The 27823-nt window shown below is 52.1% G+C and overlaps 1 protein-coding gene across 2 annotated transcripts; it reads right to left on the bottom strand.

Annotated features, from left to right (window-relative positions):
- Window positions 1-711: 711 nt before the first annotated feature.
- On the bottom strand, window positions 712-27411 carry PYROXD2 (pyridine nucleotide-disulphide oxidoreductase domain 2). Of its 2 annotated transcripts, none has more exons than XM_082425214.1 (16): window positions 25992-27411; window positions 21626-21645; window positions 19080-19173; window positions 18925-18998; window positions 13882-14037; window positions 11767-11920; window positions 9887-9948; window positions 9697-9794; window positions 6996-7137; window positions 6478-6612; window positions 5157-5227; window positions 4739-4906; window positions 4214-4368; window positions 3391-3497; window positions 1735-1855; window positions 712-980 (listed from the first exon to the last, which is right to left on the bottom strand). In XM_082425214.1, exons 1-16 carry the CDS (start codon window positions 26116-26118, stop codon window positions 910-912), a joined length of 1755 nt encoding a protein of 584 aa, XP_082281340.1. In that variant the 5' UTR covers window positions 26119-27411; the 3' UTR covers window positions 712-909. The 2 variants fall into 2 exon arrangements, with proteins under 2 accessions (XP_082281340.1, XP_082281341.1); XM_082425215.1 differs by having other exon boundaries at window positions 4739-4895; window positions 5155-5227; window positions 25992-26761.
- Window positions 27412-27823: the final 412 nt, after the last annotated feature.

Below are 27823 nucleotides of genomic sequence, written 5' to 3'. Positions count from 1 at the left end.
TTTAAAACAACTCTTTTACAGATGACAAATCTGGGTTTATCGAGGTTAAGTAATAAGGCAGGTATTTGTTAGTCTGTATAAATTTGTCCAGGAAAAGGAGGGAGGTGATGCCCCAGGGAACGCTGCACCTCCTCTGCTGATGGGGGCTCTGGACCACGGCCTTGGCTGCTGGGATGGAAGAAGCTGGATTACCACGGGGACATTTGTGTGACACTTTCTGATCAAGAGTGACAACACAACTCACTTCAGAATAACATAGGTTTATGTGGAAAGATTTTAGTGATGTGACAGGTATGGCTCGCTCATGGGAAGTAAGAGGTTGAATCTCCAGAACTGGGAATGTGGGTCCCCAGATGGCCCTCAGCTACACCCACCTTGCACTCACTCTGACTCTGGTGGTTTTGACGGCCTGAGAGGCATGCACTGCTCAGGCCAAGGTGCCTGTGGGTGACTTTGTGGGGCACTGGGGAATTGGGTCCTTTCTTATACAGTTTGCCAGAAATGTGACAGCAGTAGACTGGGCCTCCCCAGGTCAGTCCTTCAATCAGCTGGTAGAGGGGGCCCAACAGTGTGGAGAGGATGCTTGTTGATCAGATGGACTGTTTGGAGCTGATGTTGTGAGATTACTGAGTATCCCAGACAAGTTTATCCCATCTGGTTATTACATATTACCTATTGTACTAATACACAGAAAAATGCAAACTATCGATATAAAACAAAACCAGTTCATTCAAGAAGCCATAGATGCAAGGTTAACTAGGACCCAATGTAACTTGTACGTTTTTTCTAGAATAGTGGCTTGAGCCTTGAGGACTTGGCTGCCTCAAGCCATATCCTGGGAAGCTGACCCAATGGAGACTTAACATTTCAAGGGTGAATTCATCTTCCTGGGTCAGAGTTGGTTTGGGGTCACATGCTCCTGAGGTCCCTAAAGACCACGTGAGCTGCATTGCGTCCAGCGGCTCCCATGACACCTCCTCCTGGAAGGGAGTCTCCCATGAGACAAAGCTGTGCTCACCCCCCTCCCACCCCCCCGCCCCCCCACGGGACTTGCTGAGGCACCAGCCACAAAGCAGAGCAGGGACGCCTAAGGGTGATGCTGGGGCCGTGGGTATCAGAACCACCTGGGATGATTATTAAGACAGATCCTGGACTCCCCTGCATCAGTGCAGGAAGGGCCAGGTGCCTGGTCCAAGCAAGTGGCCCCCTCCCTCCGCCCCCCAAGCCTGAGAGCCAATGGGCCAGATAGCGAGACTCCCAGCACGTGAAACTAGAATGAGGGATTAAGGATTCGAGAGGAAGTCATGGAAGTATGGACCCTGTCTGGGAGGCCAGGGCCCACATAGCTCAGAGGAAGCATCTATATGAGATGAGCTTCCGTGGGGTCAGTAGGCCTGGGAGGGGAGCAGGGAAGAATTTTCAAATTGAGAAACTGAACTTTGCCGATCCTTACTGGTCTCAAATACAGATGGGGAATTTAGAGGCGTGGGTCTTACACAACCCACCGTGGGAACTTGGAGAGATGCCTCCACTGGGACGTATCCCCAGGCCCCGTGGGGAGGGGGCGAGCTAACCCGAGGGTTGTGGCCGGAGAATTCTCAACGTGGGTGATGCCTTGTTCTCCTGGGAGTTCCCTCCCTCTCACCTCCGCTCTTGTTTACCCTGCTCCCCTGTCTGCAAGCCTCTGCCAGCCCTCGACGCCCGCACAGCGTAGTGGGACCGAGGGTCACTCACCAGGATGGGCCCCACTTCCGCAGAGATACAGGCCCCGGACAGGGCAGCGGTAGCTGGAGTGCAGGGGCACAGGGCGGGCAAAGTACAGCTGGTCCAGGGCCATGGCGCAGTGGAATATATTCTGCAGGAGGCAGGGCCACAGTCGTTAACATAGGAGTGTTATAGTCTCCACCCGTTCCCCTCCCCTGTTCTCCAAGGAAGGTTCTTCTCCTTCCAGGATGTTTTCTCGGGCTCTTGTGATGCAGAATGAGGAGGGGAAGAGAGAGAATAGGCACAAGTCCTAGGGCTGCGGGTGAAGTTTCCTAGAGGCATTTTTCAAGAAGGAAGAAGGGTAGGGAGCATCTTCAGAGGGTAAGGAAACTGAATGGGAAAGAAAACGGAAATTTTAAAGATGTTGCTGTGGACTATGAATCCCCCTCACTCTGTTTGAAAAACAGAGGAAGTCGATTTATTTTGACTGCTGGCACATGTTTCTTTGGCCAAGACACCCAGCTGAGCTTGTGCCCTGGGGTTCCAAGGTCACAGTAAATGGCAGATAGATACTGGGAGCTGAGCGCGGTTCCGCCCCACTGGCCTGGGTCAGACCAGCCGAGGAGGGAGGAGGTGTGGGGGAAGGGGAAGGGCACACCTGCGGGGCAGGTCTGGACAAGAAGACCAACATCTGCTGGACATCACCGTGGGGATGGCCTTCACCTGCCCCATCAACGTGTCCCAAACTGAGCTCGTCCTCTTCCCTCGAGTCGGCTCCTGTCCCGTCTTCCCTGCCTCCGTGGATGGCGTCACCTCCCCCTCCTTGGCCTTCAGGTGGACCCTTTACGTCCCCTCCACCCGTCCTCTCCACCCGTCCTCTGCATGAACATTTATCAAGACTTCTCAATCCACCTGCCCAAACCTTCCGCCTCCACCCTTTCCCTTCCCTTCCCACTGCCTGACCTCCTTCCCTCTCTATCCAGCCCAGAGTTGTCCCGTAAATATATAACGGGAGCCTCACATGTAATTTTAGATTTTCCAGTAGCCACATTAACACTGAAAAGGAAACTGGTGGAATTAATGTTAATAATATATTTAATTTAACCCAATTAAATGATATATTTAATTTAACCCAATAGATCCAAAGTATTATCATTTCAACACGTGGTTGGTATTAAAATTATTGATGAGACATGCTACATTTTTCTGTACTCGGTCTTTGCAATCTGGGGTGCACTTTATACACGAAGCACATCTCATTTTGGCCTGGCCACATTTAAGGGCTCAATAGCCACACAAAGCTAGTCACTGCTGTATTTGACCTGGCCTCCTGCCCCATCCCCCTGCCTCCAGGCTCAGTGAGTTTTTGATAACAGAAGTGTGAGCACATGCTGCCTGGGGGAGGGGAGGTCCCTCTGAAGAGAGGCAGATGGGAGGGGCTGACATGGACATCCAGGCAGAAGGGCCGCAGTCCTGGTGACCTGCTCAGCGGGTGCTGCCTCCCCTCACTCCTCCCTCACTGCCTAAATCTGACCGTGTCTCTGTCCCCTCTCTGCTGTGGTCTCTGCCTCTGTCCTCTCTTCCTGCTGAAGGCTGGGTGTGGAGGGACAAGATAAAGCCGAGCGGTCATGCCAGGGAGTCGGGGTACAGGGAGAGTGTGACGAGAGACCCCAGTCCTGTACTCACCCCCCCAGGAAGCCCAAAGACTCTCTCCAAGTCAGGGGGTGTGAGGATGTCTCTGCCCACCACGGAGCGCTTGAAGCCAGGGGCGTAGGCCTCAATGCAATCACACACTGGGTGCCAAACACAGGGAAACGACATGGTGTTAGGAGAAAGAAGAGGCTTTACGGTTGTACAGCTCGGCATATTTACTAAATTCATTAAACTCTACACCTAAAATGGATATTTCTTCATATGCAAATTATACCTCAATAAGCAAAAAAACAAAAACAGTCCACAGGCAAATAAACAATTCATTACAGAGGCCTATGGGTGTCAGGCTAGTCGAGCCTCCCACTCTTTTCCACCTTTTTACTCCAACCCTAAACACTTGTCTCCCCTTGAACATGCAAAAATTTCTTCACCTCATTGCTCTGCTCAAGTTATTTCTTTTGCTTGGAATGCACTTTGCTGCCTGGTCGACTCCTATTCATCCTTTAAAACCCAGCTCAAATGTCCCTTCCTTTGGAAAGCTCTCCTGTCTGTCTGGCTCACAGCTTCCTCCTTTGGTTCCCACAGTCCGTTGTACTGTGAGATTGGTTTATTAGTCTCCCCCGCTGGTCTGTGAGCAACCTGAGGGCAGGAACTGTGTCTCTTTGGCTTTCTTCGCCCAGGGCCTGACCCCAGCAGTTACTCACTGTGTTGATTTAGGTTTCCCTGCGTACTCCTCTCTCCTTGGCACAGAACTTGCAGGTGTTAATCCTGAACGGGGCAGTCAGGAGGAGAGGAGGCCATTCGGGACGCTCGGCCGGCTGTCACTGTGGAGCCAGGGCGGTCTAGCCCTCCTTACCTCTGTCTGCGTGAGCGTTTCTCTCCTGCTCGTCCCAAGCCTTGCCTGCAGCCAGTGTGTAGGGCGTGTACTGAGTGAAGAGGGAGATGACGTGGCAGCCGGGGGGAGCCAGCGTGGGGTCCAGCGAGGAAGGGATGCAGAGCTCAATCATAGGTCTGCGTGCAACACGGGGAGGAGAGAGGGTGGGGCCTGCAGAGCAGCACCTGCCCGAGGGAAGGGGCTGGGGAGCCACTCTGAGATGATGGGACAAAATGAAGGCCTGAGATGGGAGGATGCCGGGGCCGGGCCGATGATCTCTGTAAGGTCATGGTGGTGTTTGCCTGCACGGGCTCGGTGACCACCAGGACAGTCCAGACCACCCACGGGGAGCTCCCTCATCTCCAGGCCCCTGTCCCCGGCCAGACCTGCAGGCTCCGGGCTCTCTGGTCCCTCCCAGGCCAGGGCGGTGAATGAGCAGTGGTCCCTGCCGTCCCACCACACCTCCTGTGCTCTAACCAGGGGCTCAAGTGTCTCCAGGGCCCCCACCTGTGGGAAGGCAGGCCATCCATGGCGTCTTCAAAAGCCCGATGGAGAAGGAGGGTGTCCTCACAGTTGAGGTGGATGGAGCACTGGTGATGGGGCAGCGGCTGGCCCTTGGGAGCATTGGGGGCCGCCAGGAAGTCAGGCAGCCTGTCGACAGCCACTGAGGGACCAAAGAGGAGGGTCAGGGCCCAAAGGCCTGTGTCCTTAGCCCCCCAGGTTCCTCTATCTCTACTCATCACCTGCTCACCCACATGGTGGGCTGGAAAGAAAAAGTATGAAAAAGTGTTTCACCTTCAAACTGGGGGGCAGGCTGTGGGGCAGGGGATAATGATGATGCAGGTCAGTCTTTCCCAGACATGGAGATTTCTCACTCAGATAACCTCAAAAGAAACAGCTCTACAATCTGGTGTGCCTCTTACCATTGATCTTGGTAACAGGCGACTGGGTGTCCAGCTGGGAGATTCTCTCCACAAACTCCTCAGGAAGCCACTCCTGAAAGAAGAAGGTTCTACCCTGGGGGTGGCCAAGGCCCCAAGGGGGCTGCTTTACTCCTTTGCTCAGACTGGTCCCTCAACCTCTACTGCTGGAGACCCTCTCCCTCCCTCAGAGCTCGGCCAAACCACTTCCTCTGTGAAGCCCTCCTGGACCCCTCCCGCTCAGCGCTAACCACTTCTTCCTTTGCAGTCTGCCAGCGTCCTGGCTGTAAACGGCCCACACCAGCTCCTGCTACGGATATGGCCCGTGGGCTGCAGCATCTTTCTCCTCTGGTCTGTAGCTCTTGGAAGTCTTGATGATCTCAAAATTGTCTCAAGATGCTTTTGAACTGATGTTTGCTGAATTTGATTAGTGGAATCACTCAGAAAAAGTGGTGCCTTGCCCCCAAGAATAATCCCCAAATCGCTGGGAGCTCCATGCTCATACACATATTATCATATCTTTGGGGGACAGGGAAGGTGTGATCAGTTGCAAAAACTGCCCCAAGTCCCCAACCCTCCTTGTATGCACACCCCTTTTTATTGCCCTCCCACTGTGACTGAGCTTGGCCATGAGACAAAGCTAATGTTAGCAAATAGGATACAAACAGAAGCACTTGCGTGATTGAGTTTGCTCAATTTTGCCTTTCGCCAGATCTGGACTGCCGTGCCGGGGGATGAGAGACACATGGGGCAGAGCTGCGTCATCCTGGACATTCTGACAGAGACCGCTTGATTAGCCACAGCCATCAGCAGGGCCCGCTAGTGACCCGCAGCTGCTGGAGGATTGCATGAGTTAGCCCAGCTCACTTGAACTCAGCCAAGATCAACTGATTTCTCCCGCACTGTGTGCTAAATCCGTATTTCTTGTTATATGCCCAGAAGCTGTGTGGTTGTTATGCAACATTCACGTGGCAACAGATCACTGACACAAACAGTGGAATTAGAGCTGGTTAGAGGGGAGAAATCAGGATAGTAGGAAAGCTGTAGAAGTAACTCTGGGTTGAAAGTCAGACCTGAGTTCTAGCTCTGGCTCTGCCAATTGCCAACTGCCTGGCCTCGGTCCCCTCACCTCCCCGGACCTTTCCCCTCACCTGTGAGGCTTCTTTGCTCTTTGCTCCCTGCCCGTTAGGTAAGGAGAGAAGACAGATTTCCCCACATGCGGAGAGACTTGGCACTCGCATCTCCCACCCTGATGCAGCCCTGGTCCCCTTGATCCCTCCACATTCCAACCCCAGGCAGACATCTCACCTCCACCCCCAGCCTCACCTGTGGCGTCAGCTTCAGGAAGGTGATCTGTGGCGACGCGTTGGACAGCACCACTTTGCTCCTCACCTCCGAGCCGTCTTGCAGCACGACTCCTTGAACGCGCCCTCCACTGCTCACCTGCACCTTAGCCACTGTCTAAAGCCACGGGAAGGAGCCCCCAGGATCCCCGGGCAGGGAAATGCAGGTTGAGTCGTGGAGGATTTCCGCTGTCCATGTTGCTCCTAGGCACTCACGCCTCCTCAACCCCGGCCCCGATTTTCTGCAGCTCCTGGTGAGGCGTTAGCCCACCCCTCCAATGCAAAGGCTCAGCCCAAATGTGGGATAGTGGCTGCGAATTCAAAGGGGGCAGGCAGAGGAACTGGGACCTGGCTGACAGCAGTACGGGCTGCAGAGCCCGAGCTCCTCGATTCTGAGCCCAGCCTTGTCCATCAGTAAAATGAGGGACGCTCCAACTCCGAGACTTTGTTCTATTCTAAGATCCTTGCCAAAAATTGGGGTTGGGTAGAGGGGCTGTTCACCTTTTCAGTGAAGACACTTGCTCCGTGTGCGGTGGCTGAGCTTGCGATGGCGTCGGAGAGGGCACCCATGCCACCCTGGACGTAGCCCCAGGCCCCCCGCATCCCCTCCAGACCCCCCATCACGTGATGGAGTAACACATACCTGAGGACAGATCATCAGAATCAGTGGCTGGAGGTGGGGTTTAATCTCCTCAGAGCTCTAGGTGCAGAGAGTCCTTCCCGTCCTGTATCTTCAGCCCCTCCCTGCCCCCATCCAGCCCTGTCCGACTATCCTTTAAATGAGCTCGAGACTCTTGCAAGAGCCCTTCGCTTCCCATTCTGCAGCCTCTCCCCCTGTAAACGTCTGGGGGCAGAGCTTTGGTTCCAACAATGTGGCAGCGACGTCCAAACCCGCCTCTCCAGCTCTCTCCTGAGCGCCAGCCTGTACGCCCAGCTACCCACAGATATCTCCACTGGCGTGGCTTTGGGCAGGCATCTTAAACCCATCCCCTTGTCCCCACTCCCCGACCTGTTTCTCCATCAGTCTTCTCCATCCCAGTGAATGGCACCTTCAGTTTCCAACAGAAAACTGGGTGTCAGTCTTGCCTCCTATTAGGCCCTCACCACCTACATCGTCGAGTGCCTCCCAAGGAACTTTCCAAGGCCCCACTCCCTGCTGCTTCCTCCCTGGTCCAGGCCACTCTCTTCTCTTTCTTAAGTTGCTGCAGTAACGTCCTCCTAATTGGACCACCTTCTCCCACTCGTTCTTCCCTGTATACCTTTCTCCACGTAGAACCTGGAGCCCAGTCTCAAAACTCAGCTATGCTCCTATCACTCAGCTCTTTTCAAGCCTTCACTGGCTTGTCGGTGCTCTGAGGGCGATGGCCAGTCTCCAAAACTGGCCTTCAGGGCTCCTGCCTGCTCGTCAGCCTCGTCCCTCCCTACACTCCCCCCACACCCCGCACTCCTATTAAGCCAAACCTCTCAGTGCCTTGAATAGATCATATAATCCACTTGCAGCTCCTACATTTGCACATGCTGTTCCGGAATCTAGAAGCCCCTTCCTCCCTCTTCTTTTATTTGGCTAATTCCTCCTGTCCTTAGAGTCTCAGATGAAACATCTCTTCTTCATGGGGGGCTTCTCTGAGCCTGGACCACGTTGCCCCACCATCACAGTGCCCACATCTCTCCATTCCACTCCTTGCTCTGTGTCTACCTCCCCCATTAGGATTTCAACCCCATTCACTACCGTGTCCCCGGACCTAGTCCCCAGGCAAGTGCTCCATCGATATTTATTGAAAGAATTAATGAAAAAACAAATGACTTAAAGGCCCATTTCACAAACTGGGCAGTAGCTAAGCCTCCTGAACACCACAGAGAAAAGGACCAGAGTCCCCAGCTGGAAAATCTAAATTGGCTGGTTGATCTTGGCCAAGATGTTGCAACTGCTGCCAACTCCCACTTTTCCATGGCCCTGGGGAATTTGGGGCTGGCTTAGTGTGTGTTGAAAAACCACTTCCAAAGTGTGCTCTCATCCCTTCAGAGATAAGCCACACTGACAGCTTCTAGCTGCATCTTCTGGTGGTGCACTGGAAATGGCCCAAGACTCGGCAGCATCCTCTATCCCAACACACACACACACACACACACACACACACAACACACACAACACATGCACAACACACACAACACACATACAAAACACACAAACACACAACACACACACAACACACACAACACACATACAAAACACACAAACACACAACACACACAACACACATACAAAACACACAAACACACAACACACACACAACACACACAACACACATACAAAACACACAAACACACAACACACACAACACACATACAAAACACACAAACATACAACACACACACAACACGCACACACAACACACGCACAACACACACAACACACACACACATACAACACACACACACAACACACACACAAAACACACACACAACATACACACACACACACCCCTCCATTCCTGCTCCTATAGGGGCTCATTAAATCATACCGCAACTACACGCTTCACTGTGTCTGACTGCCCCCTCTCGGATGAGGCTGTCAGCACACCCCCCGCTCACAAGGAGAAAGGCAGCTTCCCATCCATGTGAAGGTATCTGTGTGTGTGCAAGTCCTGGAAGCCAGGGAAAGGGTCTGCGGGAGAGGGACAGGCAACGGGGCTTTGTGGGAAGGGAAGAGATGATAGGTAGATAGGTAGATAGATAGATAGATAGGTAGATAGATAGATAGATAGGTAGGTAGATAGGTAGATAGATAGATAGATAGGTAGGTAGATAGGTAGATAGATAGATAGATAGATAGATGATAGATAGATAGATGATAGGGAAGAAGATACTCATGTTGAGATATCACAGGAAGCAGGACAGAGGTGTTTCTACTGAAGCAGTAGTGGGTAGTGGCTAAGAAGGAAGACTCGGGCTGGGGTTGGGGGGAGGTCAGACAACTTGGGCTGGAAATCAGCTCTGCCACTTACTCGCTGTGTGACTTTGGGAGGGATACTTCCCTTCTCTGAACCACGGCTCTCAGATGTTGCTTTGAGGCTTAAATGAATCCTGTGTGAAGTGCTTGGCTCCTGCCTGGCTCACTGGGTGAGCTCAAGGAACGATAGTTATCGCTCTCCTGGGGGAATCTGCTCCACGCCTGCTGCCCCACCTCACCTGCCACACTCACCCACTCCCCGGAATGTAGGGACTTGTCATGGCTCCAATCACAGCATCCGTTGCTAGAGTAGCTTTTAGAGGCTCAGACTCAAACCACTGATCCAGCACCTGGGACAGCAAGACAGCCAGGAGAAGGGCTTACCTCGAGCGCAGAGGCCCCCTCACTGCGAGGTCCAGCCTGAGGCTGGGGAGCCCCTCACCTTGACAGCTGGAGCTGTGAGGACCTGGTAATACTGGGGCAGCTGGGCTCCCAGGATGCGACCTAAAGGAGGAGATCCATAAAATGTAAACTGAGACAGGCAAGAAGGGAACACTCATCCGTAATGTCTCTGCACCTGTTTCTTTACCTGTAAACTGGGAGTACAAAATACTCTGTACCCCTAAGAGCTACTGGGAGGATTAAACGAGGTATGTAGAGCATTTCTAAAGCATTTCCATAGGCACTTAATACATTTTACCTGTTAGAATTATTTTGGGGCAATTTTTAATTTGTATCTTATTCCCCTACTTTGAGTTCTATAAGGCTGCACCCTGGGAAGCAGCAGCTTGGCTAATCCATCCCTCTGATACTGATTCACTATCTCCGAGAGTAACTGGGCACTAGGACCTTGAAGGCAGAGGTCACGAACCCTAGGCATTGTGGCCCCAGTGCCCAGCTTGGTGCCTGGCACATAGCAGATGCTCAATAAATATTTACTACATGAATGTTTATTGTATGACGCTCCTTGGACTGGTAATCTGGGAGGTGATGTCTACTTTTGGCATCTTTGGTAGATTCTACTGGCTCTGATCCTTCACCCCTCCCCGTGTCCACACACTTTGCCATGTAACTCTGCACTGCTTCCCTCCCTAGCTAAGTTGACCGCCCTGCCCCTTGATTCTGGGCTCAAATGATTTGCTTGGCCAGTGGAATGTTTACTGATGTGATGCAGTCAGAGGCTTGAAACTGGCCTGCACGTTGGGGCTTGCCCTCTGTGCTTCTGTCATTGACATAAGAAGGCCACGCCTGGACTAACCTGTGGCTTCCAAGAAGAGGATTAGAGGTACCTGGAACAGAGCTGCCCCAGCCACAGACACATGCATGAGACCAGACCAGATCAGCTCAGCCCAGCTGGGATCAGCTGAACCATGCAGACACTTGAGAACTAAATGTTTATTTTTATATGCCACTGGAATTTTGTAGTCTGTTATGCAGCAATTTTGTGACCACAGCTAACTGATGCAGTATTTTTCTAGAATATAGAAGCTAAACTGGTTTTTGCACCCTAGAGGAGTGGTAGAAAATAATAGCAGGTTTGGTGAAACTTCCATTCTCATACCCACGGCAGACATCACTAATTCATCACAGATATTTTTCTTGCTGAGCCCAATAACCTAGCATCCTTCTTGTATGGGGGCATCTCTTCAAACTCTCTTGGCCCCATCTCTCATTCCAGCCATGCCTATGGTGACGAGCTCCGTGCAGGCTCTGGTCAGCTTCACACAGTGCAACCTGACAGCATCCCGCCTCAGACCTGAAGATGCGCCTCTTCATTTCTTCCCTGGGGCTTCTCTGGCACCACGACAGGACACCCACGGGAACCCGCTTGGCACCCGTGGATGCACAACCCAGAGGTTAATGCCTCATGTGGGAGTTAATACCCCAGGGGGCAACCTCTGACCACTGGGGGACAGAACCCAACGGGTAAATGTTTCCCCTTTCTTCTCTTGGGCATGTCCTCATGTGCATTTCCTAAGGCTTCTCAGAGGGAAGGACCTCTGAGAAGGACCTCATCAGCCACAGTGGTGGCCAGCTCAGTAACGCACCCTGGTTTCGACTCTCCCTCTTTCCCGTTTCTCCTCCTTTCCCTGGGATCCCCTTTCAAAATGAACTACTTGCACATAAGCCTTTGGCTCAGGCTCTATTTTTAGAGCACGCCATCCTAAAACTTTGTCACTTAAAGTGCTCCAGGTGGCCCCTATTAATCGATGGCAGTTGGCAGGCTGCCTTGGAGGTCCAGGCTTACGTCCAATTGTGGAGAAAATGGGCTCAGTCACATGAAGGCGCTCATCATGCCCAGATGCCTGCGCTTGGACTTACCCGCCTGCAACAGGGGCTTGAGGGTGGAGAGCGACTTGAGCCTCTGCAGCAGGGAGCCCCGCTGGAAGGCCTCCATGTCCACCGGGGCTGCGTCCAGCAGAGGGTCAATGGCTAACGCCAAGCGATTCATGAAGGCTTCATATTTGGGAAAGGCCTGGAACAGAGCTCCGAGTCAAGGCCCCATTGGCTAGAATCCCACAAAGACACTGTCCCCATACTTGGCCCTCCAGCTGCCCCATGTGGCCTGCTGCCCCCAGCTGAGCCTTGATTCCTCAGGCCTCACGTCCAGCGTGGCTCAGCCTGGCTGTGCTGGGTTACTCCCAGTTCTAGGTCTGTGCGCTGATGTCAACACTAGGGGAGGTCAGAGAGAGCCTGGGTAGTAGGAGGGCCACCATGTAGTGGCAGGGACAAGGGGGTTGACGCGGGCCAAGACCAGTCGTCAGCCATGGAACCTCAAGTATCCTAGGAAGCGGTCTCTGTGATAAACCAAAAACCACTTAAAAGTTCTTCCTCTCTGTCCTGTCTTTCTATATCTTACTGATAAAAGTAAGATGTCTCTGCCTGTATTCCAGCACGCTGACTGTTCCTTCCAGGGCTGCAAGTCTCCCGCATCCTCTTGTCATCAGCAGGGACAGAAACTTGCATCCCTTCAACCCACAACCTCCCGCAACAGAATCCATTTCGACAGCCTGGTTATGACCCCCACACCCCCTTCCCTGGATGGGCAACAGGAGCAAGGATGGACACCTGTGCTACCCGAGGCCCTATCTTAATTCTCAGCCGAGAGCTTTTAATTTTTGGTTCATCTAGACTCATGGATATACCCATGGAACTTCAACAACTGTTACATAAAGAAAAGCTCTGTGTTGAAGTACATTGGAGAACCTTGATTAAAATGAAGGTAAACAGCTTTCTCTGCAGCAGGTCTTTAATGTGACAACGTGCAAAGACAAAACCAGAATTCAGCTCCTTACTTTCCACAGTGGGATGTGGCCTCTGCCTCCTGCTCCTGTGGTCACCAGCACACAGGGCCACGGCCACACACGGCCAAGGCCACTGCGCTATAGGCCCAGGGACCTGGCCTTGTCCTGAATCCTCTCTAGTGTATCTGAGACAAGCAGGACTTGGAGGAGAGGGTGTAGGCAGTGGACCCCAACTCACTGCACAAAAGAATCACTCGAAAAGCACTTTTTTTTGGTTGACTTGATCATCAGCCAGTGTTTGGAAACCACTGGCTGAAGAGAGATGCTGTGTCTGTGGTTTTCTCGGTTTTACCCAATACTAGATTAACACAACAAAAAGCAACACACATGGATTGGTTAACCCAGGTTCTTCTTATAAAAATGTTTCCACCAAGATATGAGTCAATGCTATGCCTTCAGCTTGTATCTAGGCTTGGTACAAAAAATGGCCATTCAAAGAATCTTTTTATATCTGTAAAACCAATCACACTGGGCCCGTTACATTCAACGACTCATCTAGACGAAGCTACCCAGCAAATTCCTCACAGTGCAATCCTAGGAAAAGAAATGTGCCTTCTCCGTCAGATGTGTGCGCTCCCTTTCACCAGACCTGCTCGCCGTCATGGACACATGCTTGCCTTGGGCTGCCAGGGGATGATGCTAAAATAAATGAATATTTATTACGATGCTCTTGTCCTAAATTCCTGATTCGGTGTGTTCTATCCTTAACTGTCTCTGATCTCCCCTTCTTCTTTTTGGCCTTCATGTGCTTTAATATTGATGAACACTTGGAATTCTGTCCGAAAGCAGGAGAGGTAGAAAGCACATAGAGCATAAGGACATATCAGCGGACTCCCTTCTGAAGTTCAGGCGGAGGCCACCTGAACAGTGGCCTCAGGCTGAACACACACAGGTTTGAGGGTCTCCAGTGCTCACTGGTCTTAACCACTGTCCTCCACCCCCTTCTCTTTGCAGTGCCCAAGATCAAAGGCTGGCACAGACTGGAGCCCTCCTAGGGCGGATGAGGTGGCCTGTCCACACCCTTGTGGCCTTTGACAACCTGCTCTAGGACAACTCCAACCAAGCCCATTTTTTTTCAAGAGCAGCCACTGGGCTGAGATGGAGGAGATCAGTCTCTGGTCACCTTCCCTACCTGGGCATCCTTCCGTGAGAACTGGGCGATCTGCTTCTGGTTTTCTGCCATGTCTGTGCCCAGCAGAAGGGACCTGGGCACCTTGCCCGCTGTGCCCTCTTCCAGCATAGGTGTGAATGAGTGGGGGTTTCGAAGATGAAGCCTCAGCCCGTGTTTCTGCAGAACACAGACAGCACAGGTAACATTTGAAGGGATCTGCCCATGACCCTTCTCTGATTGTGTTTGTGTGACCACTTAGGTACCTGCATGCAGGTTCCCAAGGCCTGTGCTCCTGGTTCCCATTTTGATACAAGTGTATAAAAAGCCCTCTTGCGCAGGCACCCTATGGCAGACCATACCACCCCACCCCACCCAGTGCCAGGGACTGTACTAGGGTTTACAATGGTTACATCACAACAGCTCTGTAAGTATATCATCCTCATTGTACAAATGCAACAGCAGAGGCTCAGAGAAGTGACATAACTTGTCCAAGGTCACATGGGGAGGTGGATCCTGGTTTCGAAACCACACCCCTGTGACTCCAAAGCCCTGGCTCTCAGGGCTAGTCTTTAAATGCCCCCATTTCAGAAATAAATAATTAAAACTGAGAGAGACACAAGAAAGCCACGGTCATGTGAAAATCCGTATTTACAAGGTGGATAAATCATTCACATCAGAAACAACTTGTTTACTTTGCAGACTCATTTACTCCAGGGTCACTTTAAATGGAAGTTCCCTTGATGCGTTGAAAATATGATTTGATTTACAAATATTTGACTAGCACACAGAACTTTCCAAGAGTACATTTACTTCTTCAAAGAAGGTGGAGATAAAACAAAAAGGGCCTGTGCTACCTCCATAAATAAGACTTACTGCTCCCGCTAGAGACTTCTTTTTTCTTAAACCACTTTATTGAGGTATAATTGACATACAAAGAGCTGTATGTATTTAATGTGTGCAACTTGACGAATTTGGCGTTTAGAGACTTCTTTCCCCAGATACTTGGTCTGCTCCCTCACCTCTTTGAGGTCTTTGCTCAAATGTCACCTGAGTAGCAAGTTCCCCACCCCCATCCCCTGCCCCCGAAATGAGATCTGTGAGCAGAAGTTTTAGGAAAACACGAGGAAACCAAAAGAGATCTTTCCAATAATTACAGCAGAAGCTTCCCCAAACCACAGGTGTTCCAGATGGCAGGATCTCCACGGTTGAGCATTCTGTGGAGGTGAGTCTGAGCGTTGGTAGGGGCAGGCTGGGAGACCCGCAGGATCCTTTCTAACACTAAGATGGGGAACGCCTTTGATTCCAAACTGGAGGAACTTCCAGCTTGGTTCTTCTTGATACAGTGAACTCTTTACTACCCAGGTGGCGTCGTTAGTTCCTCTGTGTCTCTCACCCTTGGCATCCCATCCGTCACCAAGTCTCACAGCTCAGCCTCCAGACCTGGTCCACATCCCCCCGCCCTGACTCAGCCTGAGCCACCACCTCGTGAGCCACCGCCCTGCGACCACAGCTGCTTCCACCACAATCCACACCATCCAGCAGGTGCTATGACCTTTCATAAAGTCATAAATCCCATCACTCCACTTCTCGATTTAACACCTCTGCTGTCTTCCCCCTGCGCTCAGGATAAAGCTCAGGCCCTTCCTTACAGCGCGCGAGGCCCTGTCTCCTCTGGCCCCTGCCCCTCTCTCACACCATCTGCTGCCTCTCCGCCGGGCACTGTCTGCTCTGGCCACATGACCTTCCTTCCCCTTGGGCCTGTCCACCTTCACTTCCCTCTGACTGCAACGCTTTCTGCTCAGATGTCCACAGGGCTGGTGACTTCTTGGCATTCGAATGTTAGCTCAAACGTCACCCCTTCAGGGAGGTTTTCCTGGTCACCAGTCCAGGCTGGACCTCCAGTTCCTCACTGTCACATTGCTTTATTTTCCTTTCTTTAGGTGGCACTTACTTCTCCCTGAAGTCCTCTCACTAAGAGCAGAAGCCTTGCCCCCTTCCCTCACCACCGTCTCCCCACACGCCTCTCCCAGGGCCTGGCACAGGGCAGGTGCTCAGAAGCATTTGCTGAATGAATGAATCAATAACCTCCCCCCACCGAAAAAGGGACCCAAGAGGATCCCAAGGGCTGTTTCAAGTCTCAATAATGGAACAGGATTAATTTATTTATCTGATTCCAGGACTTTCTCTCATAAAGGGAGCCGTTGTTATTCTTGATGGTTTGATGATGTGGTGTCAGAATAAGAAGGGGCTGTTAAACCACCGTTAGATTATCCCCGTTAGATTTGCTCAGATCACGCAGTTTCCCTCTTGTAAAAAACAAAACGCTTCTGATTTACCCATGGGATTTCTCAGCATGTACAGCCGTGCTGGCTGGAAATTGCTGGAAGGGACAAGCCGTGTATTAGGGACCAGAGAAATGGGAGATTTAAGGGGTGTGGGTCTCAGAGTTGTGCTCTGGGGTCCTCCTGCTTCAGAATCATTGGCTCCTGGGCCCACCACAGTCCCACAGAATCACCCTTAGTTCCTCTGAGCAAGAACCACTTTCCCACCAGTTGCCCAGATTGTTCTGAGGGACCTGAAAGTTTGAGAGCCTTGCCTTAGAGAGATTTCCGAGGAAAGCAGGAGCAAAGGGATGGGGTCGGGAGCCAGAAGGTGAGTGCAGGGCGGGAGGGAGGACAAGGGGGTGCCACTTGAATGAGGTCAAGGCTGGTCCAGGGAGAGTTGGGGAAGGCAGCTGCTGGCTGATACAAGATGAAAGACACCCCCTCCCCTCCGCCACATACACCCAGGGCAAAAGCTCTGCCCTCCTTGTCTGGATCCCACGACTCACTATGGGGCCACTGTAAAAGCAAGCTTACTATCCAGGTGGATAGAACTGGGAGATGATCTCATCGACAGCTGGGAAACTGAGACTTGGAAAACAGGCCCAGTGAGGCCCCAAGCAGGTTGGCGGAGTCATCCTCTGGCTCAAGTAGAGCTCAGTCTAATTGGGTACAAGCCCACAGTGGGAAGGTCTGATAGGAAGTAGCAGGCCACAGGTCCTTCTGGAGCCTCAGTTTTCTCAACTGACAAATGGGTGTAATACTGGGTGGGCCAAAAAGTCCGCTCGGATTTTTCCGTAACATCTTACGGAAAAATCGAATGAACTTTTTGGCCAACCCAGTAATACTAGCTGACAGTTGTCAAGCACTGACCATGCCCCGGGCACTGCACTAATGATTAGCAAACACCAACCACTACAACAGCCTTATGAGGCAGGTACTATTACATCTCCATCTTACAGACGAGGAAGATGAGGCACCACCAGGCTAAGTCATACAGCTGGTAACAGCAGAGCAGGGATTCAAAACCGACCAGTTAGGTTCCGGAGTCTGCAATCTCAGTCCCGTGCTCTACCGAGGCCGGAGCTGCTGGAAGAGCTTATGCCTGTGACCTGGTCCACTGTCATCGGCAAAGTGCCTGGAGGTGCACGAGGCTGAGCTGGGTGGCTATCAAGGTGCCCACGGGCGGCGGCGCCTCACAGAACAAGGAGGAGGAGTCAGTTAGACCTGGCTCAAGCTCTTGGTCACTTCCTAGTGTGTGAACTTAACCCCCCTGAATCTCGGTTCCCTCATCATAAAATGGGGACACTACCTGCTCTTGTCTCACAGACGAGGACCAATTGACAGAGCATGAAAGCTCGTAGCCCAAGATGTGACACTGGTAAAATAAATGCTCTTTCTTATTGTTTTGGAAACAGAATATTCCTAGAAAGAGGAAGAGTTGCCCTCCTATAGGTATCTTCTGAGTTGTCAATGTCCTGTTAAAATAAGGTACCCCGCACTCCGGATGGGATTAGCTCTGTGCATCATGCAGCCGGACTGCTTCCCCCCTTGATCTGAGCACCGTTCTCCTATTAATGCAGCCCAAGATCAGAGGTCAAAGGATATACTCAATTCACTTGGGAGCTGCTAGTTAAAGGAACCCTATGAGAATACCATTTTCAAATCAGTAACTTTTTTAAAAAAATAAAGAGAATAATTACGTGAAAATTTCTGTTCTGTGATCCTCAGCTTTCATAAATTAGATTTTTCAAAAGGAGGGTCTACCCCCACCCCTCCCCTCACACTTGCCACTCTGCATAATTGGTGTGTCTGAAAATTGCCTTCAGCTATCGTCTGGTTTGCACTGAAGTCCACAGACCCATTCCCAGGCCTTGGCAGGGTTTCATCCAGCCCTGGCTGGGGACAGGTGTGTGCTCTCTCTCTGTGTCTCTCTTAGGGGCTCAAAGAATAATTTCTTTAATGGGTGGCAGTGGATTAATGTCTTACTAATTTAAAATTTAGGGCAAAGTTGGTGCTGAAGTGCCATCAGCGTCATATACAGATGGCACAGGGGACCTTTTCTCCAAGTGGTGGGTGACAGAGGCACCGAGCAGGTAAAGCTAAGTGGGCTCCCGGAATGCATGACCAAGTTTGTCAAAGAGGCAGTGAGGGGGTGAAGGAATCTGAAAGAGCGGGGGGCAAGACTGTGGACCAAGGTGAGGCTAAGAGGAGTCGACAGAGGCAGACTGTGAGTTCTCAGGATGCCCTCAAAATGGCCCAGGAGCCCAGAGAGGTGAAAGTCCCCGAGTCCGACTTCCTGCTCAAGCTGCCGAGGACGGTGACAGGCTCTCATGTGTAATGAGGGCAGAAATCAGCTCAGGTCCTAAGGCAGCTTCGCAAACTCAGATGCCCAAGGGTCCTAGCAGGTTTCCTATGGGGGCTGGACAGACCCCGGGAAGTGATGTGACAAAGCAGAGCTGGGACCGAATCCATGTAAAGGGCCAGCCGGTACAACATGTAGGAACATGGGCCTGATGTTGACAAAGCTTGTTTTTCGAGAGGTTTGATTTGTGTATGAAATTTCCTGATCTTTAAGACACTGGGTGGGCCAGACAAAGCCCATTTGTGGGCAGGCACTACGGAGACCATGGGAGATAGACACACCCTCGGAGGGAAGAATAGCAACTGCCCACTTCCCCAGCCCCCAAGCCATGGAGCAGGTGGACACACACACACACACACACACACACACACGCTCTACCTTCAGCTCCAGGTCGGTGTAAATCTGCGGTCGTAGCAGGCTAAGGAGGTAGGATGCTCGGGAGAACTTAAACCCTGAAAACGAATCGGATGAAGACAGTAACCGGGGGTCACCGGTGGTCCCCCCCACGCCCCGCACCCGCCTCCATGGCTCACCTGGGATTATTTCCTCTGTGACAGCTGCACCCCCAATCACGTGGCGTCGCTCGAAGACTGCCGTGTTCACCCCCAGTCTCTGCAGGTATGCCGCCTGGGGCGGGGCACACAGGGCCCTCCCTTTACCCCTGGGGGCTGACCCGCACCCTCAGGGTCCTCCCCACAGGGCTGGCTCAAGCTGCTCCTGCCTCTGAGATGCCCTTCCCTCTGCCACCCATAAATTTTTACCCCCCCCCCCCGATGTTCTCTAAGACCTGACATGATTGCCCCTGCCCCTCCACTTCCCAGCCCGAGGTGACCTTCCCTCCTGCAAGGTCCAGTGCCTCTGTGAACTCTTGCCCATCTCCTGGGGAGGTGGGGTGGCAAGGCTTGCTCTCCTCACTGGCCTGAGGCAGGCAGCACGGTGAGCGTGCCTTGTGAGTGCTGAGCCAGACCGCCCAGGTTCCACTCCCCTTTCTCTTTTCTGCTGGGGCGGCCTCAGTACCTAATCCATCCAGCCTCAGTTTCCTCATGTGCAAAAATGGGGCTGATGATAATAACACCCACTTTGACTGCTTCATGGGGCCGCTGTGAGAATTCTCTGAGCTGGTCCCTAGAAGGGGCTTACACGGGGTCCCTGGCACATGGGACGTGTCCAATCAATGAAGCCATGATTATAGCACAGCCTTATTTTGGGGAACAAATGATGTGGGGGGGGGATTAATTTTTCTCTAGCACTTAGTGGAAAATCAGTAAATATTTGTTGAACCGAACTAGTCCTGAGTCTACAGACCTAAAATGCTGGTCCTCACACCAAGACAGCTACCACCCCCAAGGTGACAACAGGGATGGTGTAGCGCTGAAGGCAGACTTCTTAGAAAGTTCGCTTGGCGACTACAATGTGCCAGACACCGTGCGAGCATCATCTCATATGATCCACCCTAGAGGTCGGCACCGTGGTTCTCCCCATTTCACGGAGGAGGAAACCGAGGCTCAGTGAGGCTAATAGCTCAGGATCACGGAACTGATGAGTAGAGGTGTCAGGAACTGAACCCGGGCGGTCTGGACCCAGGATCTACACTCCTGACACATCCTAACGAGAAAGGAGAAAAGAGCAGCCCAACATGACGTTCAGAAGGTGGCCTGGCCCTCAGAGGTAAGCCCTGTTTCTCCCATTAGACGTGAACAATCTCACAATGATGACCGCAGACAGGGATAATCTAGACCACGACAAAATGGGACAGAGCAAGTCCACTTCAAATTGTGTCTAAGCACAAAAGAGACAGGGTCTACTGGGCCACCACAAACTACCAAATGCCCCCTCTCTCGGCCAAGGTGAGTGACGCTACGTGTGCACCGTGACTGCTCTCCTCACCCTAGTCTCCCCTCCCCGCACACACGGTTACTGAGATTCCTGCTCACAGGGCTGCCCCCACTCTGACAGTATCCAATCTAGAGCCAACCCCTACTTCCTTAGGCTCTCCCCAAATCAGCCAACCGAAGTGCACGTCCTAGAGTAAGTTCTTCCTATACCTCTTATCCTGGGACGCCCCACGGTGTCCCCATGCTCACCATTTGTGTAAGGCTCTATGAGCCGGGTCCTTGGGGCACATCATCTATTCCCTTCACCTCAATTCGGTGAGGGTGGGCATTTTAATTCTCATTTTACCATGGCTCAGAGAGATAAACTGACTCGCCTTAACCTTCTCAAATGGAAAGTGGCAGAGCTGGGGACAAACCCAAGTTGGTATTAATACAAAATCAATGTTTTAAATTACTGATCGGATGAGTTAAATAATGTCCCCTGTGAAATGTTCAAGTAAAACTGCTATGTCAGGGAAAGTCTTAAGATTTAACACAGGTCTCCTGGCTCTCCATGTGGCTGAGCCCCCTGCATTGATATTCTAGAGCGGCCGCTGCTTCAGGAAGATGCTCCGTGTTAGGCTTGTGGCCTGAAGCCCTCTAGCACACACTGTGGCCTCCTAGGGGTACATGGACTCTGGTCTGAGAAGCACAGCCTTAGGGTAACCCTGGCCTGGCTCAGCTTGGGACCCAGAAGCCACCTGTGCTGGGGCAGGGCCCTGCTTCCTCTGCTAGGTTGGCTTCCTCGCTGTCTCCAGGGCACACTTTGGACCGTGTATAGCTGCTGTGTTCCCCAGGTTGGTACCTGGCCTAAACCTAGCTGGGGAACATGGGGTCTGTACACAAGGACAGCCCACCATCTGGAGTCAAAGGCCCCCCAGCCCCTGTTACCTGACCCTCCAGGCTCCAACCTGCCTCCCAGGCTATGCCCATTACACACTTTCCCAGCTATTTATCACCTCGCTTTTGAAAGGTCATGGGGGAAACCTATGAGCATTAAGGAGAGGAGAACAAGGGAGACCCTGATATCCTCCTTAGTAACTGCAGATGTCCATTCGAGCCAGCCGCTGGTCAGCACCAGGGCGCGAGGACTAGCCGGCCTTTCCTTCTCCCCCTCGGCCTTCATCCTGCTGGCTTCCTTACACTCCTGCTGAGGGCCACACACCCAGGGACCAATGAAGAGGGGCAGAGTGGGAGGGACTCACAGCCACCAGCCCGTTGTGTCCTGCAACGAGAAGGAGGAGGGGGGAGGAAAGCGACAGTGGTCAGTGGGCAGACAGACACATTCCTTGAGGAGTGTGGCCACCCACCCCGTCCCCATGCCCATGAAGATCCTGGAGAGGTAGCAGAACTTGGGGGACCCCCTCACCTGTACCTCGATGTTGGAACAGCATCTAGCTCAATGCTGTAAGACACCAGTCTTTGGGGAGTCAGAAAACCCTGGTTCTTGCCCTGAACTGAAAAAAGTCCTGTCACCCTGGCTTGGCCAGTGGCTCATGCTGGAGTGTGGACAGGGAGAAATCCACAGTCATTGGATGAAAACTATCCCACGAAGCCTCGCATTGCTGGACTTCTGGCACTTGGGGATGAGCGGGTGACTGTCAGAGGGAGTGTGACAGTTGACTTGCAGGGCAGAGGGGGAGGCCAGGCTGTACGGCGATGCCGGACGTCCGTGGCTGGCATGGAATCACCAGCCGTCCGGGTGAGTGCCGGTCCTGTGGACAGCTGCCGCCAGGCACGGCTTGCTGTGCCCAAGTGTGTCTCACAACAGCACCCCAGAAGGGGCGTCTCTGTCAATTCCCAGCGTTCCCCAAATAAAACAGGAAAAGCTCAGAATGAATGAAACACATATGGCTTTGACGTGCGCTAGAGGAGCTCGGCGCGCTTCAGGGGTGCCAGCTGACTGGGCAGATTTGTCAATTATAAAGTTTCTCTCCAAAAATTTTAGGCAGGCTGCCCCTGGGGTAGGAGCCCTGAAACTTGGCTTGGGATCCCATGTTCCACACCAAGCCCACTGCCAGCAAGTGCCTCTCCAGCTCTGAGAAGCTTCAGGATCACAGGAGAACTCAGGTAAACACCGATTCCCCAACCCCTTCCCAGAATCTACTCAGCAGGTTGGGGGCATGGACCAGGACGCATTTCACAGAAGCTCCCTGGTCATCCTGATGCAGGTGGTCTCAGACCCACAGGCCGAGCACATGGGGCCCTGGGGTTGGGGCCTGCCCTTTCCTTAGTCTCAGAATAAAATGCAGCAGCTGGAGAAGTCCTCGATGGGCAGAGAACAGGCCCTGGTTGCTTTCAGGGAGGGGGGCCAGGCCTCCCCCGGGACACATGGCACATGCTTCTCTTTGGTGGTAGGAAGTCACTCTGAGTCTTCAAAGATGCCAGAAGATAACTATGTTCTCTGAGCGCCAACCTGAACCCAGCGTTGACTCTAATAAAAGGCTCAGCCATTAAATTGACAAACATCCCCAAATAGGAGGCAGCAATGACCCACGTGATGGATTTCTCATGGCTGAGCTGGTTTTGTTTTACACTTTCCACATAGAGACCCCCAGAATTTTCGAGGTCATTGAGCCAATTTATCATCCATTAAAGGATTCTCTGAAACGGAGTTTTTTAAACCTCTTTGACCATGATCTGAGGAAGAAATGCATTTTACTCTGTGACCTGACACCACCCCCCTCCAAATAAATGTATTTCACAGAAACAAAAGTTTCAGGAACTAATATTAAATCATGTGATAAGCATGTGATGATCTACTTGATTATATTTCATTTAAAAATGCTGATTGATATAGTACTATTTTTAATATGTTTTTGATAATTTTCTTAAGAAAGTTTAAAAAATATGACGAAAGGGAATCATGAATGCATGGATTGCAACCTGAAATTTGGAAAGCCCTGCTCTCAAATACATATGACAAATTAAAGGCAGACTGTCCTGGGCTCATCCTGGCTTCTGCTGTCTTCCTCACGTGTAAAAACAGAGGGCCTGCCGGACCTGCAGTGTTGAAGGGAGGATAAGCAGTAATGCATGTAAAGCACCTGTCCCTTAGCAGACAATAAAACGTAGCTGCCTTTTCATCAGTGCTGATCATAAATCTTGGAAAACTAATAAAGGCTTCCAGACAACAAGGTCCAGTTCAATCATCACATGTAAGCCCACAAATGCACAAACAGACCTCAAAGGGCAAAGGTCGAGGATCCAACAGCCCAAGTTCCTCTGCCCTCCCCCACTCCCCCACCCCCAGTCCTGGCTGAGCCTTCCTGCGGCTTCTGGTGACCTCTCCTTTCCCCTTGAAGGAGTCTTAAGGGGTGGGCTCGGGCTCAGCTTATCTCCAGGCCAGACTGCAGGGTTCCTTATGCAGCAGGCACGGGGGAGCTCTGGAGAGAAGCTGCTCTGAACGTGGGTTCTTGAATGTGTGGGTTGCAGACGCCTCCATCAGATCCATTCCAAGTGTTGGTTAGATGTGCTGACTTCCTCAGAATCCTAATCAACAGGTAGGGGGCCCAGGAACTGCATTTTAACAAGTTCCTTGGGTCATTCTTAGGCAAATTTAGTCAAATGACTAAATCAGGGTCCTCTTTAAGGGGGCTCCCAGGTTACCAGTGTGACTTCACGGAGCAGAGATAATCTTTATCTTAGAAGATGCCACTGTGTTCCTCACTCAGGCTGGAAATGCCTTCAAACCAGCAGTTAGAGAAGCAATGTCAAAGAAAAACTCAGGCCTGAGACTCACACACTTGTGGCAATTCACCCAAGTATCTGGGGACCTACGATCAACCCTCTCTGCCAAGAGACAGCAGGGCTGGGCTGTCACCAAGGGCAGGAAAGGTGGGAGGCACTTCCATTTCCTGAGCCCAGTCAGTGGGGGCTGGAGCAGGAGTCCCCCAGCCCTGGAAGTTGGTGAGATAGTTGCCAAACGCAGCCCCTGGTAAAAAATTAAATTACATAAACTTACAATGAAATAATTATATTAAAAACGAAGGTAATAAACACTCAAAGCTTGTCACTTCCTAATTGTTTTACTTTGCTTTAACGGTTGGCTATGCTTTCACGGTTATTTCCCTCTATAGACCCATTCAGGGGCCATGCTACATGATGATCCTTGGCTGCATCTCTCTCCCAAATTCACCTTTGGTGACATCATATTGGTAACTTTGAAAAAGGCCACAGTGGGAGTATTCACACTATGGAAATCTGCAAACATTACACACCAGGGCTTGAGTTATTATGTTTTTGGTTGTCAGACTTAAGAAAGTGATGGAGAACCTGCTAATAATGTAGATTAAACTTAACGGCAGTTGTGTCTGTAGCTGTTACATTGTGAAATGGTGCAAAAAATCGAGGAACTGTTCTTCCAGTGTTCGAAAAACATTATCTGATTGAGCAAAGTCATTCCCATCGTTGAGGAAGGAGTGAAGTTCAGACAAATCTTTCACTTTCTTTCTGCTGTTTAAAGTAAATACAAATATCAAACAACATTCCTTTCAGAACTATTTTCATTTGTCAAATTGCAACCACAGGTTGGTTACTGAGTTTGGCAAAAGTCACAGGTACTTGGTAAGAATGGATTGGCTACCTGGAATTTAGGGTATTGTATTTTTTATCTGCAAAACTGCATGCTACACTTCTTTTACTTCCATATTTATAATAAACTTACGTATGGATATATATGCACACATTTTCCCTGGAGAGGTGACTGGTAAACATTTGCCAGCACACGGCTGCTCTTTGTAGGGGTAAAAATGAAGAAATGCACCAACAGGGACGCAGCTTTAAAGCTGTGTGACAAGCATGTCCTTCCAGGCCTGTCACGGTTGCTCTGTATAAACCCAGTTGGAAATAATGTCAGAAGCTGAAATTGGGGGCTCTGTGTGTGAGTGGAAGGCCCCGAGGAAAGGCAGCCTGGTCCTGGCCCGCAGCCTCACACACTCGCGGTGGAATCAGGTGCCCTGCAGCCTGGGGCTCAGCGAAGCATAGCAGGGTCCCTGCAGCAGGTCTCGCACGTGCCCAGGCAGGCAAGGCAACAGGGGCTGTCACCCTCTGCGCATAGGCAGGAGGATCTCTGGGACTCATTTCTATTTTTTCCTTTATGCTCCCCTTATGGAGCAACTGCAGTGTCCTCGGGTGGGGGGGAGTCTCAGTGGTCAGGTGGTGGTGACCAGAACTCAGGGCACTTGGGGCAGCTGGATTTCACACGTCTGTTGTCCCAGGGCTCTTTCCTTCCAAACCTTACGTACCATATGCTTTCCAAGAATATGGTGGCAACTAGCTAATTTCACAGGAGATACATGGAAACCCCTTAATTCACCTAGTCCTCCCTGGTCATTCTAGATGGGAAGACCCAAGCCCGGAGAGGGCAAGAATCTGCCCCAGGCCACACAGTGAGTCGACAGCAAAGCCAACCCCAGAACCCTGGCATCTGCCCGCAGACAGGTGCGCTTTCCACACCAGCACCTGCTCTCATCCCAACTCCTGGCCAGCTTGTGCCAGAGTAGAGGGACGCGAGGGGCTTCTGAGCGGGGCTGCCCTTCGGCCCCTCAGCTCCGGCCCAGCCCACTTTACCTGCTCCTATTACCACCGCATCGTACTCCGGTTTCAGACGTCCCCTGGCGTCGGAGTGAGCTCGTCTCCAAGCCGGGCGGGGAGAGGCGCCCACGGCCCTGCAGAGCCCTCGGCCACATGCAGCCATTTCTGCCCCGGGCTAGGCCAAGAAATTGCTTGCAAGCAGCTTTTCATGCCTCTCCAGGCAGGGGGAGGAGCAGGGAGAAAGCAGGAAGAGAGGAGGAGCCGCAGCCCAGCTGCCGTACTTGGCCCTGGGCCATGACTGAACAGGGGACGCTGAGCTGCCCACAGCCCAGCCTGGCCCCGTCCACACCAGGCCGAGTCGCAGGAGGTCGCCTGTTAACCAGGCAGAAGTCCTGCGTCTTCAGGCCTCCGGAGAGTAATCACCGTGCTGCTAATTCTCTAGGGCTCCTGTGTGCCAGGCCCTGTGCTGACCATGGTCGTGCAGCCCCTCGTGTAAGCCCCAGACGAGGGGCACTGAGGCACGGAGAACGTGCGTGTGTGTGTGTGTGTGTGTGTGTGCATGCAAATGAGTGTTCCAAAGGCCTGTCTCCTCCCCTGTGCTGTCCTGCTTCTGGTTAAGGAATTAAAGGTCCGGGATGAGCTGCGGGTGGGAATCCAAGTAAAGAGAGGAACTTGGGTCAGACTCTGCTCCAGCTTCCCGTCCCTCCAGCTTGTAGGGGGGTAATTGCTCTATGTCCACAGCAGGCTCAGGGACCCGCTGCCTGAAGGCCTCTGGGGCGGGCCCTCAGCACTGTCGACACCGGGGCCTCAGCAACACTGCGGTGGGGGGGGCATCTGCCCCTGGGGCCCCCAGAGAGCCACACGTCCTTGCCCAAATGCTTAAACGCCATCCACTTCACAGGCTGGCGCACAGCTGGAAAGGTCTGGGGGCCAGTTCAGTCCTCGTGATTTTGGGGGTTCGCCTGTTTCTTTTGAAGGCCTGACCATTTCTCTTCTGTGTTTTGGTACCTTTCCCATTTTCCAAGAATCCTCAAGGATTAAAGACCGCATCTGTAAATATCTTTGGTTTAGTGCTTACTATCCTTTGGCCTGTCCTGAATTAGGAGCCCCTTTTGCTCCCTGCCCATTGGTTAGGACATTCCTCGTATAGGAAAAAGCACCCTAGGGGTTGGGAGTTTCTGTACTGCTCTGACATCTAGAAACCCATTATTAGAAGTGCATCTCAAAATTAGGAGAGTATGTTGCTTCTAGGTAAGAGGGACTTCTGGGGACACGTCTACTCTCGACTCAGACACCCCTCCACACGCCACGTAAAGTTTACACCGTGTGTGCCTCTGCTAAAATCTGAGTCAGCATCTTCCCTCCAGTGTTATTTATAACATTGAAAAACGAGGGGGCCTGGTTAAGCTAGGCATGTCACATCACGCAGCTGCTAAAAGCGAAGGGAAAACGTCAGGTGACAGGAGTGAGGATCGTAAAGAGCACTTCCCCTCTGCTGCGCCGTACCCTCCACGGTCGTGTCATAAGTCCCGCCCAGAAAGTCATGACATGAAGGAGCAAGGCAGTCCCAGCCACCTCGTGACTCTGTCCCTCACCGCCACCTTCTGCGGACTTTAGCCCGCGGTGTTGTTCTAGCTCCTTCGGTACCTCCGTCCCGGCAAGCTGTTCACTCGACAGGAAAGATCAGTCTGCTCTCATGAATTTCAGCTCGAGACTGAAGGCACGGAAGGCCTGGCCGCTGTCTGGCGTCACACGCGCACCCACCGCCTCGCTGCGCCCTGTGCCTCTGCCTCCTCACTTCCCTCTGTCCCAGCTGTGGCCTCTCGGCCCCAGAGCGGTGGACGCTCCCAAGTCCCTGGCTCTGACGG

The sequence above is a fragment of the Balaenoptera physalus genome (assembly GCF_965194825.1).
Source record: "Balaenoptera physalus genome assembly, chromosome: 14".
NCBI classification, from domain to species: domain Eukaryota; kingdom Metazoa; phylum Chordata; class Mammalia; order Artiodactyla; family Balaenopteridae; genus Balaenoptera; species Balaenoptera physalus.
Note: the sequence above shows the minus strand (reverse complement) of the source record. Positions and strands in the feature narration are given on the sequence as shown.

Coding starts and splice junctions, on each gene's coding strand:
- PYROXD2 (XM_082425214.1), bottom strand. CDS start 26,118: ATGGCTGCATGTGGCCGAGGGCTCTGCAGGGCCGTGGGCGCCTCTCCC. Junction 11,921..13,881: donor TCTCACGGAAGGATGCCCAG/GTAGGGAAGGTG, acceptor GCTCTGTTCCAG/GCCTTTCCCAAATATGAAGC. Junction 1,856..3,390: donor TCTTTGGGCTTCCTGGGGGG/GTGAGTACAGGA, acceptor TGCCTCCTGCAG/AATATATTCCACTGCGCCAT.